The sequence below is a fragment of the Ascidia mentula genome, chromosome 9 (genome assembly GCF_947561715.1).
Source record: "Ascidia mentula chromosome 9, kaAscMent1.1, whole genome shotgun sequence".
NCBI lineage: Eukaryota > Metazoa > Chordata > Ascidiacea > Phlebobranchia > Ascidiidae > Ascidia > Ascidia mentula.
Genome location: NC_138574.1, coordinates 15,270,596 through 15,283,549, shown reverse-complemented (window position 1 = coordinate 15,283,549; position 12,954 = coordinate 15,270,596). Strand labels below are relative to the sequence as shown.

General features: G+C 38.6%; 2 protein-coding genes across 2 annotated transcripts; both read right to left on the bottom strand.

The window, feature by feature from the left end:
- Window positions 1-2,314: 2,314 nt before the first annotated feature.
- LOC145913224 (beta-1,4-galactosyltransferase 4-like) lies at window positions 2,315-7,255 on the bottom strand. Its single transcript, XM_083000808.1, has 8 exons — window positions 7,012-7,255; window positions 6,514-6,948; window positions 6,333-6,452; window positions 6,038-6,154; window positions 4,537-4,747; window positions 3,147-3,297; window positions 2,920-3,040; window positions 2,315-2,731 (listed from the first exon to the last, which is right to left on the bottom strand). Exons 1-8 carry the CDS (start codon window positions 7,153-7,155, stop codon window positions 2,666-2,668), a joined length of 1,365 nt encoding a protein of 454 aa, XP_082856934.1. The 5' UTR covers window positions 7,156-7,255; the 3' UTR covers window positions 2,315-2,665.
- A 1,792-nt stretch (window positions 7,256-9,047) lies between these two features.
- On the bottom strand, window positions 9,048-11,559 carry LOC145913961 (beta-1,4-galactosyltransferase 1-like). Its single transcript, XM_083001730.1, has 8 exons — window positions 11,467-11,559; window positions 11,194-11,406; window positions 11,013-11,132; window positions 10,717-10,833; window positions 10,214-10,418; window positions 9,757-9,907; window positions 9,542-9,662; window positions 9,048-9,180 (listed from the first exon to the last, which is right to left on the bottom strand). The coding sequence occupies exons 1-8, from the start codon at window positions 11,491-11,493 to the stop codon at window positions 9,115-9,117; spliced, it is 1,020 nt and encodes a 339-aa protein (XP_082857856.1). The 5' UTR covers window positions 11,494-11,559; the 3' UTR covers window positions 9,048-9,114.
- Between the last annotated feature and the right edge of the window lie 1,395 nt (window positions 11,560-12,954).

Genomic DNA, 12,954 nt, shown 5'->3' with positions numbered 1-12,954 from the left:
TTCTTCAAACTTTTCCATCGGAGCTACGGGAATGTATTGGGTTCGCTTTGTTTCTGTGTAATTTGATCCTTCGGTCGGACAAACGCCCACCGTTCTACGTAAGTTGTGACTTCCCATGTACTCGCAGCACTCGTCCCATTTTGTAACCAGGGTTACAATCTTATCACACAAAAATTATAAAGCGCGCGTGCTTAAAGATGACGCAGTCTTAGACTACGGCACATTGTTACTTAAGCTATTCAGCGGATACCTGATGCATCTTCAAACGCTCAATTTAGGGACCTCTGAATTACATGAATTACTTACACTCAGCTATATTAAGTGAAAAAAACAAATGGATGAAAATCTTCATTTATAAACGATTAAACTAAGCACGCAGATCCAAAGTAAGCGCGTTTGGAAATAATCACATTCGCATTTTCATGACTCTGTTCAGCTTACCAATTAGCACAAATGTACAAACTAATCGCTGCAACCCCAGTTATGACGTCAGGCAAAGATTTTAAGCGAATTCAACATTTTCGATGCAGTTTCACTCGTGTTTCTAACCGTGTTTAACAAACAGTGGAAATATACAAAAGTTTGGGGATTTTTTCAAAACATGGTTGAGGCCAATGTCATCACGTGAGTGAAAAACGTATCAGAAACACCGCCGGGTAATTGTGGGTATTTACCTTGCACAGATTTCTTCGCTTTCACGTTTCGAAACGGGTTGCGTACAAACGTATTACTTGTATACTATGTGAACAGGTAACCCTAACTTGATTACTTGAGCTGTGTCAACGCGAAAAATGTTTGGATACAACTTTAACATAAATACGCTGTCGTGTTATTATTTGGTTTAAGATAGAGGTTTGTCAAAATAATGCCACGTTTTATAACCCATGGTTATAAGATCAACCCTGGAACGAACAAACTTACTTCGAACTTATCCAGTATTTCGTGTATGTAGGTTCGTGAATGTTGGGCATTCTATGGCACGCCAGAGCAGTGACAACCTGTTCGCGTTTAGTGGAATTCTAGAACTTCTTAGCAACTCGTTTGTTCCGTTGAAAGCAACGTTCTCAAATATCCCTCGCGCTTTGTGCGTTCGAAGCCTCGCATCGTTCGAATCAATTGTTTCATCGATTCGAAAACATTCCTCAATTGTTTTCCTGCATTGTGTCACCGCGCAACAAAACAAGCGTAAAAATGTACCAGGAAGAAAGGGGGGTGGGACCTTCTCTCTCACCAGCGTCGAAATAAGTTTGAAAATATTTCTTTGAACGGTTGTTGTTCTGCAGAAGAAAAACTAGGGAATGATTTTGTTTCATTCTTTGGTTGAAAATATGTCGTTAAATGCGCAGAAACACACATACAAAAATCCATTTCCATTTCGGATTTTTTTGCTTTAGTGTCTGGAATTTATCATGAATGAGGCATCGTCTCGTGGCGCTGAGTTGTTATTCTGCTTCCGGTATCCATGGCAACGCGTCTAGTTTGTTGGTTCCCTTTGTGTTCGAAATTAAACAATGGAGCTCTTTGAAAAAAGTTGGTGACGTCGTGCGTGGGAGGACGTGGGATTGTTCCACGGAAAAATCCAAAGTTATTCCTGCATGTTTTGATGTAATTTTAGCGCAGTTTAAATTAATCACCTGGTTCTGGTTGAATGATTTGGTTGAATCGAAAGCGGTCCCGTGACTAAAGTTGATTTTGAAACATTTAAATTTTTGCACTGGAAAGTTTGGGCAGAACTTTATTGATTTGGGTGAGAGTCGGTTTGGGGGAAGCAAACTGTGGAAATCCCCGATTCCTTTTACTATAGTTTTTCAATCGCACCTTCGGGCTTATAATCTCCTAGTCTTGTTTAGTTGGCTGTAACACTGGGCAAAGTTTTTCATCACATTTCAAATACGAGGTAATTACTTCCATCCATTACAACGAAGTACAACATGGGGTCCACGTTTGAAAAGTTTGATAATCCAACTCCGACCCCGACAATAGTTTCAATCGAATCTGAAAGAAACTTGATACTACACAGCATGTGGTTTATGTCAATGTTGCGCAAGGTATTTGACGACCTGTGACCCTCATGTCCTGAAAACAACCTTCTCTGTTTGGCTGTGAAACCATGGCAACGAACAGTGCCGAGACGTCACAATTGTAAGATGATAGTCACGTGACACAATTCAGTTGGAATAAATGAAAGCTTGTAACTGTATCTGGGTTGAGATGTCGGAGGTTCTTTGCAGGGGAGGCTCACAAATTACACACATCTTGACATTGCACGGCGAACACCTTGTTTCCTTCAACATCGAATATTTTAAACCAACTGTTTTGTTGCCTCTTTTATTTCGTAGTCGAAACTTAAAAACACAAGCATAGAAACAGAGAAGTTCTTTGAAATATATTTGTGCAAAGATATTTTCCACCCCTTGAAGAGAAATAAAGTTGGAGCACTCGATTGAAGAAATGATTGTTTGGAATGAAACAAAGAAAATTATAGAAAGTGTTTCAAACAAAAAATAACTTTTGCACTTAAGCCATATACAGCATTGCAGTTACTCCCCAAAAAACAACAACATCGCCTATAGATGAAATATGCGCAAATAAAAAAAACAGTGTTATTCGGTAGTCGAGCACTTTCATTATAGCAGTATAAGCTCCGCAGCGCACCAAGTGTCGATCAGTTTGGCGCCAACGCGTCCACTGTGATGTTTGTGTATGTTGCATGTAAATCACGTGATACGACCTGCAAAACATTGCTTTGTTAATTCCAATAATTCCACCCTTTTCTTAGTACTTATTAGTGAAGACGGTGAATTGTTAGCAAGTCAAGGTTTTGTTGCTTCAACGATAAACTGTTGTCACCGGGAACTACGGTTTGTTTAGTTTTTTTGGTGGAAAATGTAGTTTTCAGCAGCCAACGTTTTCACCTACTTTGTAATTAAGGTTGTTCAATCCATCGCTGTCCATCGTCTGTCGAGTTTTTTGAATCATTTTAAACCTCTCCGGATTCGCCTCGTTGCCTTTTTCACGTTGGTGGGAAATCATCTTGTAACTAAAACAAGCAGTGATAAAATATTGGCGAGTGGCGAAACCTCAACACCACAAAATAATTAGACGTTTTACAAAGGAGAATTTCAATGAACATCGAATAAACTTACCGCGCGATGTCGTTCGAGTACCGAATGACCTGCATTCCTTTGGTCTTGACCCGGCTGTACATGTCGTCATCCTCCCCTCCCCAACCCCAGAAAGCGTTTGAATATCCGTTGACCTTTTCAAATTGACCTTTCGTCAGTTCAGTAACTCCACCTAAATATATGTCCATTGTTTATGAGGAAACCACAAGATTTGTGAAACAAAAACATGAAGCTTAACCTAAGTCAACGAAGCCTACTTGCGGCTTGGGCATGGCGTGCTGAATTAAGGGTCTGTTGGGCCTAAGGCAAAACAAGTGTCCGAAAATACAACTAGGAAAACAATAGAATACACAGACAAATTTGTTGATTCATTTTCCTAAGTCCATGAACTTTCGATGTTCTTGTGAAAATAGCGTGACGCGCTACCTTGCGTTCCGGGTTAATACGAAGCGTGTGGTAGAACCAGTGCCAAAAACGTTCCAGGCGGAGACAAACTTGATTAAAATCTTTCTTATCCCCAAACATCCGGCTTTACACATTCTACTTTCAAGTCGTGCTTACTGAGACAAGAAACCAATTATATTTTCCACATTGAAAGGAACTGTGTAGCACGTGACATCGGGACAACAAATCTCCACAAACTCAACACCACAAGATTTTCTACAGGGCAGTTTTTGTAGAAACAGCTTTGGAGTAAAACTCATTGTGAAAAGGAGAGTGAATGTCAACCACTTAACAGCTTTTGTCCCAACATGTTCAATGTACTTTAACAATGAGTCCGTTTCCACACAACCTACTGACCCAGCTACTACCTGTACCACGCCTGTTTGTAAATCTCCATGAAGAAAACCAAACAAAATGTTGATAAGAGTTAGTTCTTCACCCATTTATAAACATACACTTTTTGATATCTTAACAGCAGCACGAGCATCGGTGGTTATGGTGAACAATATTCTTACACCTAAAACAAAGAAAGCTTTGGCAAACTAATGCAACAGTCATGTAAGTAGCCCAAAACATCTGGGCCACGAGACAAATTAGTTTCAGGAAACCCCAAATCAAAATTTGCTGAATATTGTCAACACCCATGCAGATTACTGGTTGCTGTCAAGTGCCATTGGTTTCACCCATTAATGAACATGCAGACACAAACCTTATGACAATGCTGCTGCTGGGTCTTTGTTTTACTTCTGCCTATTAATATTTAACATGAGAACAGACATGAGCCTGAGACAGTGTTTTCTTATTGCAGCTGGCTACTGTTCTTTATTGAAGTCCAATCGGTTTCTCAAAGGAGAGCTAACTTTTCTCTCATGAGAAACCTAAAGAGTGTTTAGCTCTATTTAAGGTTATGGGTAGTTTTACCACAAACACAAGTAGCTGGGATTTGAAACAAGAAATTACATCTTACCAAATATTGCTGTGTATGGTAGACGGTAGTTAAACTTGTCAACGCCAACCGACAAGTGTCTAGGATTGGGAGGGCAGGTATACAGGCACTTGTCATTCTCTAAGATTAAGTCAACATCATGAAATACGAAGCACTCAAAATCATAATCTTTAAGCGCTTCAACATATCCAATGTTCATAAGCTTGGCTCTGTTGAACTTTCCACTTCCAAACTGTAAAACACAAACAACATTTTCATAAACAATGTGACAAATAACAATTTGTATTTCAAAACACTTTTGTACAAACAAAGATACTTTTAATTGTAAATGAAAAAATGCTTGTCTTGTCCTCGGGAGGGAAAGGGGGTGGTGGATCAGGTTCCAATAAAGTATGAATAAACTTAAGTACACACACTCACTTCACAATACATGAGAATTAAGAAAAATGTGTATTCAAGTTGTTACTAGTAACGAACTTAAGAGATCTAACGCTGCTGGATATTAAGCAAACGTATCCGGATGCGTGGGAATCAACTGGCTGGATAACACTAAGTAATATTAACACACGGCGTTGTGTCAACGGGCGGCTGAACGGAAAGCTAATCCCAAATGACCTAATAAGAGTGAAACTGGCACAAGCAAACACTTTTCATGTTTCGCCGAAGTCCTATTGATGTCGGAATATTATTAGCTTAGGTGGTTGTTAACTTGATTGGCTCGTGCTGATTCTACTACACACTGTAGCAACACAACGTCACCTCTATTGTGATTAAATATACGTTGGCTCGTTGTTACGTAGAGTCAGGTGATATTGGATTGGGGTCTTGTTATCAGTTCGAACACGGCCATGGAGACGCGTAATGAAAATGTGAAAGGTGTTTCTTGTCCACTTTTTAACAAGTAGCTTTGCTTGCGGAGGTCATTTCCCACTGATCAATTGCTTTCAAACATCCATTGAACATTAATGTGTGCCGTGCTTCTGTACACAAACATTTTACGCCGACTGAGGAAAAAGTCGTCTTCGTCGCAAACAGAAGGGAACGATATTTGGTTTAAAATAAAAACACGACTATAAAAAAAGGATTACAAAGAGCTTGGCTTGGATGGAATGTTTGATTGCGAACAACTCAGACCTTTTACACACATCCGGACCTGTGAAAGTCAAGCACAAACGTATCCATGTAAATATTTAACTGTTTCACTAGCGCTGTGTTCTGTCAGACTGTGGTTCCAAGTTTTACGCAACATCCACGTTCACCTAGATTTAAACCTGACAAACTTTTTAACCTAACAAATTACAGAACCAAACACTGTAGAAACAGACTGTGTAAATACTATGATGACAAACAAAAGAATATTTATCAACAAATATTTGATTGTATAAAAATAAAAAAATGCTTGTTCATAAAATTTAATAAAACGAACTTGTGAGTCAACTACAAATTTTCTTATACAGGAAACAATTGAAACCATTCCAACACATTTAACCTAAACTATTTCCGGCGTTATTAATGTAAATACCTGATTGATTATGTATATCCTGAAATCCAATTGCTGTCGCTGTAAAGTAGGGAGCATGAATTGCAAAAAATATTTAAAATGTTGGTCACGATTTCGGAAAGGAATAATCACAGCCACCTGAAAGTACATAAATGTTGACACAAATATCAGAAGTTGAATGTTAGTAAAATAACTTTGCAATGTTTTACCACAAAAAAACATTTACAGTTAATAAAATAATAGATAAGTTCTGTCCAGCAACATGAAATGTTTTGAAACCACTTGACAATTGACAACTAGTAGTTAAAACACCAACCTTCGATCGAGCTTTGCAAAAAGGTGGTTTATAATGACCTCCATCTTTACCAAGTGGATTGTCCAAGGCAATTGTTTCAAATGACGCTGGGTCATTAGAGAAAGAGATGTCAAGATTACCCTGAGAGGTAATTACATATATTCACCACATGTATGGAAACATATAAAGTCACCAAGTTTACCTGTAGGTTTGGAGGCTGTTCTGGACAGTCCGGTAATATCTCTCCACTGCTGTTCTTTCCTATAACCTCACTCATGTTGCTGTTTGACTGGGGTAAAGTCACAGTTGTCGTAGTAACTGTTTGTTCCGTTGGTGTTGCTTCCCTGATAATTTCCGTAACTGTTTTAGGTTCGACTGTAGTCGTTTTTATGGTTGTCACATTTAAAGTGGGAGTCATCATTGTACTTTCCACTATTGTAATGTTTGACTGGGAATTGTGAAATGGTTTTGTTTCATTTGTTGGTAAAGTTATATTGGTTACTGGGCATGACCCATTTTTGCAACTGTTCAACCAGTCCTTTATGTACAAGGATCCATTCCTTAGGACATTTGAGACGCGTGACGTCAACGCAGTATCAGCAAAGTGAACCCATTTCTGTTGTATCTGAGCATCAATCTTAAACAGAAGAAAAGATTGGTTAAAGCTGAATATTTTACACATATAACATCATAAACTGACCTCGGGAGAAAATAAGGTGTAAAGTACGGGTACTTGAAGGCACACAATTAATAAAAGAGCAACTCTTTTCCGTTTAAGTGAAAAACATGAATGTCCATCTTTATTGTTCAGTGGATTTCCAGACTCAATGTGAACATTGGGCATGTTGGAATCTTTCAAGTAGGCCTATCTGCACTCTCAAACCATTTTTATTTACATTCAAAGCAAACTTTTTGAGTCTACAGCAAACTTTTTAAGTCTACAACAAACTAAAAAAACATAACTTCTGATCAACAAACCTTGGTAAGATTAACAGTAATTATTCAACTAAAATCTAACTGTTAAGACGCATTCAAAGTGAAATGTTTTCCTCTCTTGTTATTGTGTACAGTCGTCAACGTATCTGTCACAGTCACACGACCAGCTTTACTGCCTGTAACCGGCTGTTCCGCTTGCAACGATTTGGCAATTTCCAACTGAGTTTTTAGTTCACACTGGTGACGTCATAAAAAAGGGCAGTCCCAAGAACTTGGATTGTGGCGCAACGCCACCGTGCGGTTGTCAATCTAGCACCTCACTCATCTGAATTCTTCAAACATTTGGAACACAGACGGACTGAAGGCTGCAGACGTAGTTAGGCTTTCCGGCAGAACTCACACAGTCTTCTAGCATCCGGCTCGACGACAGACCTTTTTTCATTGCAACTTGTTAAATACTCGTTCGCACTTTACTCTGACATTCACCCAACTGTCACGGACACTTAACTAAGCAACAGAAAGAACACGCACGCAGACTTAGCTTCAGGTACAGCAACCGACCGGGAATCATTTGGTACGTTGCTGTACTTGTTTAGCTTGTGTGTGAAGATCAACATGTTCTGTTTTAAGATGTAGCGCACATTCAGATTGAATTACTTTCTTCCACAGACAGAAGTTGTTGCAAACTGCACCACTGCTTGCTATCTTGAGTTTTGCTAACTTATGTTCATGAAAATGTTTCCATGTAAATATCGACAAATATTTGCAATTGTTTGGCGAAGAAGTTCCACTAAATCAAAATCTTCAAGTAATGACTGATTCGCCAACGTAAGTTGTTTGTGATATTTACATAATCTTCATGCAAACGTATGACATCAACCTTGTCGATACAAAAACAGATATTTCACATGTACCTGCATATCTGTTAGTCAAACACATTCTCCATTATATCCACTTGCTTATGTCACACAGTAGGTGTCTCGCTAACAGTGCGGTATCCGCACGATTTCAACGAAGTGCTCGCAGCTGCTCAATCTCAGCGGATGTGATGTTGATGCTGTGGGTGGCGTGGAATTACCGCAAAATATCTCAAATTACTCGGGTTGGCTGACTACCTCGAATTGTTCGAATCAAGTACACGGAGGTGTAATTCACAAACTTCCTTTATTCGCAAACAAAGCAAAAAAACACGTACAAATATTATGGAATGGTTTCCGATCTATTACTTGCGGATGGCTATGAGTTGAAACAACCCCAACTCTCCGTTCCCATGAATTAAATCAACAACTCCCACTTATTAAACCTCACAACAATCCTGATCCAAAGCAACTACAAACAACATCATATGCACAAGTGCCGCAGCATCTGTTCAGATACACCGGATGCACCAACGAGGCGTATTGTGACGTCATGATGTTTGGTGCATTCTAAAATGTGGAATTTTAATCTGTGCAAAGCAGATAGTTGTTTATGAAGAGAAAACACAATTTTTTTTAAATATTCCCATATTGGCCCCAGGAAGTTGAGCGCAGAAATTCGACAAAGTTTCCAAACTTGCTTTAAATGTTCCATAGTCGTAAATTAAAGCACTCGATAGTGAATTAGCTTTTCAAAATAAAGTCAGTATGATGTCACAGAGGGTGGTTACGTGCAACTGAAACCTTCACATTGATATTTGTGTCCAAACACACCAGTAAAGACACAAATTTAGGAAAACACGCTTGCATTTTTATTCGCGAGGAAATAGTTCCCGGCAAGTTGACAAACAACATTGCATAAACTCAATACAAATTACAGAAACAGTGTTATTCGGTATTCAAGCACTTTCATATCACCACAAGCAGCAGAACAGCGCACCAAGTGTTGATCAGTTTGGCGCCAACACGTCCACTGTGATATTTGTGTATGTTGGATGTAAATCACGTGATACGACCTGCAAAACATTGCTTTGTTTATTCAAGTTATTCCAATAATTTAACACTGAACGTTTCTTGTGAAAACATTTGTTAAAACCGCGGATTATAAACGTTTGTCTGTTGTAAGCATTAGAGCCAATAATGATGTTGGTGAGCTGCAGACAGATGAACACTGTTTCTACCTAAATAGGTTTTATCAGTGCAGCTATGGTGTGACTTGCAACGATCTTGTTTGTCTGTAATGTTGAACAACTTATTTAATACTTGGTCATTAGGTTCACTGGCATCGCAGCCAAGCAGGATGGGCCACTTTTTCCTAATAAATATTTTATAATGTTTTATACTTATTGCACTGATAGTGCATTAAGGTTCACTTACTATGTAGTTGAGGTTGTTCAATCCATCGCTGTTCATTCTCTGTAGAGTTTTTTTAATCATTTTAAACCTCTCAGGATTCGCTTCGTTGCCTTCGTCGCGTTGGTGAGGAATCATCTTGTAACTAAAGTTTTGGGAACTTATAACCGAGGAATTGAATCAAAATTGTCATAAAATCATAGTTAAACAAAGATTTTGAGGTGGGAAAGTAAACGAACCGCGCGATGTCCACAGAATATTCTAAAACTTGAATTTTCTTTGATTCGATTCGTTCGTACATATCCTCGTCCTCCCCTCCCCAGCCCCAGTAACCGTTTGGGTATCCGTTCACTTTCTCAAAGTGGATCTTGGTCATCCCAGTAACGCCACCTGGAACAACAGCATGGCTGGTTTTATGAGGAAATCCACATTGTTTATGAGCGAGTTTTGCTTAAAAGCGGATCGGACCACATTGTCTGCTATATGCCAGAAAACTGCACAAAACAAAATACAGCTTATTAATGTCGGTTGGAGCGGGAGAGGTTGTGCAGTGCTGTCGCGTCGCATCGTTGTCGTTTAAAATGCCGAACAAACTGTTGAAAACCCAACGACATACATGTCTCATGACTGTTGCGAAATGTAACCATCAACAAATATGTTCACCCTGGCCATGAAATGAATGAATTTGTAACTTACCAAACCTTGCATTGGTGCTGTAGTTAAACTTGTCAACGCCAACCGACAAATGTGTAGGATTGGGAGGGCAGGTATACAGGCACTTGTCATTCTCCAAGATTAAGTCAACATCATGAAATACGAAGCACTCAAAATCATAATCTTTAAGCGCTTCAACATATCCAATGTTCATAAGCTTGGCTCTGTTGAACTTTCCACTTCCAAACTGTAAAACACAAACAACATTTACCGTCATTAATAGCGGTGTGTCATTGCATGAATGCAAATAATTAAATAAAAGGAAACAAGTTTGTAAATGTCAGAATCACACAAAGTTATGACACTTGGCCCAAAGTTTTGGTATTCAGTACAACGAATGATTTCATGCTGAGGTAATGGTGCCTCAGCCGCCCAGGGCACACCTGTTTTGTTATCTTATGCCACTGGTTTGGTTAATACGGATTAAAAACATTTGATAAAGGAGATTACAAACACTCGACGGCATTGAAATATATTTTGTCAACCTGATTGATTATGTATATCCTGAAATCCAATTGCTGTCGCTGTAAAGTAGGGAGCATGAATTGCAAAAAATATTTAAAATGTTGGTCACGATTTCGGAAAGGAATAATCACAGCCACCTGAAAGTACATAAATGTTGACACAAATATCAGAAGTTGAATGTTAGTAAAATAACTTTGCAATGTTTTACCACAAAAAAACATTTACAGTTAATAAAATAATGGATAAGTTCTGTCCAGCAACATGAAATGTTTTGAAACCACTTGACATATTGACAACTAGCAGTTAAAACACCAACCTTCGATCGAGCTTTGCAAAAAGGTGGTTTATAATGACCTCCATCTTTACCAAGTGGATTGTCTAAGGCAATTGTTTCAAACGACGCTGGGTCATTAGAGAAAGAAATGTCAAGATTACCCTGAGAGGTAATTACATATATTCACCACATGTATGGAAACATATAAAGTCACCAAGTTTACCTGTAGGTTTGGAGGCTGTTCTGGACAGTCCGGTAATATCTCTTTAATTTCATTTGTTGGTAAAGTTATATTGGTTACTGGGCATGACCCATTTTTGCAACTGTTCAACCAGTCTGTAATGTACAACGATCCATTCCTTAGGACATCTGAGACGTGTGACGTCAACGCAGTGTCAGGAAAGTGAACCCATTTCTGTTTCAACTGAGCATCAATCTGAAACATCGGATGTAAGGATTTGACCGACGTTGATATTATTGAAAGTTTCAAACCCACCTTAAAGGAAAATAATGAGCAAAGCATGGAAACTTGAAGAAAAACAATGAGGCAAAAAGCGATTCTCTTCCCTTTCAGTGAAAAACATGAATTTCCATAATTACGACCGAGTGTTTTTTCAAGCCTAGTATGAACATTTGGCATGTCGCAATGTACTGTATAGATCACAAATAACAATAGTGATTTGATTTTTTAGACACTTCGTTTAGTCTGAGGATCGTTGCACTAAAAGTCTTGTAAAAAGTGACTTAGGACTGATCTAGGTTACTGCACAATCATCCAAGACACGTAATTGTGAGAAAACATATATTTCGCCCTTGGGGCAACAGTATTGAAAAAACAACAAACATAAAACAAGTGAAAATAATAAAAATTAAAATCAAACACATCTAGACAATTTGTGAGAATAAATATGTTCCGAACCAATATTCTCCCAACCTGAAGTCAACGTGTTTTTACCGAAAGCATTGTTTGGATTGTTTGCGAAAGGTTTGTCGGCAAACATAGAGTGATCCTATTTACTATCATGGTGTAGTTACTGCCCGTCACGCATGGTTTCACAAACTTATGAGATTCCAAAGCACCAGCCTGCTGCCTGGTTTCGTATTTTTCACGGCCAAACGAACAGGTTTTTGTTAGAAATTAAACTAAAACATTAAAAGCTTTTCTTTCTTTAAATGAATGACGTCAAGTACTCAGGAATGCAACCGCGGTATAATTAGTTCACTGTCTCAAACAGAAACTATTGTTTCTGGCGTATATTCATGAAAATGTGTAACATTTTGTATGTTTGGGCCACCATATTACCAGAATTTCTTATGCACATGAATAATAGCGCTGACAGTTCGCAAATCAGATTACTTTGTAACTTTTTCAAGAATTTAGAGACCAAACCGTACACTGTTGCTTCACACGATTTTTACTAAACTGTAATATTAGGTTGATATTTTGTCAACATAAATTTTACTGAAGTTTGAGATTTAAATTGTCCTGCGGTGATGAACCTGTATCGAAAGTTTATTGCAACCTGCAACATTCAATTATCTGTAGGCTGCCTCAACATAGTTTAAACTGTTTTGCCAGAGGCGTAATATAATCTGATGTTACGTGGATATTCGCTGCACTATAAATCCACAGTGCTGTTTTATTACGTTACACAATAATTTCCTTCTCTAAAATGGGCTCAATAGGATCAGTTACTGCAGAAATTCAACTGCCCACAAATAGCTGGACTGGCGAATTCGCGTGGTCTACCACTCATGCATTAAGTGGGAGAAAAAAACGTTCTATACCTTTTGTTGCCATGAACTGACTCTCCAGTCTAGGTTTGACCAGTGCGTCGCACCAGGGTCTATGAATAGCAAGAGGGGCCACTAACACCATTCTTTAATTGATAATAAAGGGATTTTTATTGTGAACATGGCATCCACACTTTTACCAATAATTTCCTGGTGCCAAATCCATTACTTTTCCCCCAGACTGAAAAAG

What these genes read in the sequence shown, in the direction of transcription:
- LOC145913224 (XM_083000808.1), bottom strand. Translation starts at nt 7,155, where the DNA reads ATGCCCAATGTTCACATTGAGTCTGGAAATCCACTGAACAATAAAGAT. An exon ending in ACACCTTATTTTCTCCCGAG is followed by an intron (nt 6,949 to 7,011) that starts GTCAGTTTATGA and finishes CTTCTGTTTAAG; the next exon opens with ATTGATGCTCAGATACAACA. An exon ending in AACAGCCTCCAAACCTACAG is followed by an intron (nt 6,453 to 6,513) that starts GTAAACTTGGTG and finishes ATTACCTCTCAG; the next exon opens with GGTAATCTTGACATCTCTTT.
- LOC145913961 (XM_083001730.1), bottom strand. Translation starts at nt 11,493, where the DNA reads ATGCTTTGCTCATTATTTTCCTTTAAG. An exon ending in CAGCACCAATGCAAGGTTTG is followed by an intron (nt 9,908 to 10,213) that starts GTAAGTTACAAA and finishes CTGTTGTTCCAG; the next exon opens with GTGGCGTTACTGGGATGACC. An exon ending in TATTCTGTGGACATCGCGCG is followed by an intron (nt 9,663 to 9,756) that starts GTTCGTTTACTT and finishes CCAAAACTTTAG; the next exon opens with TTACAAGATGATTCCTCACC.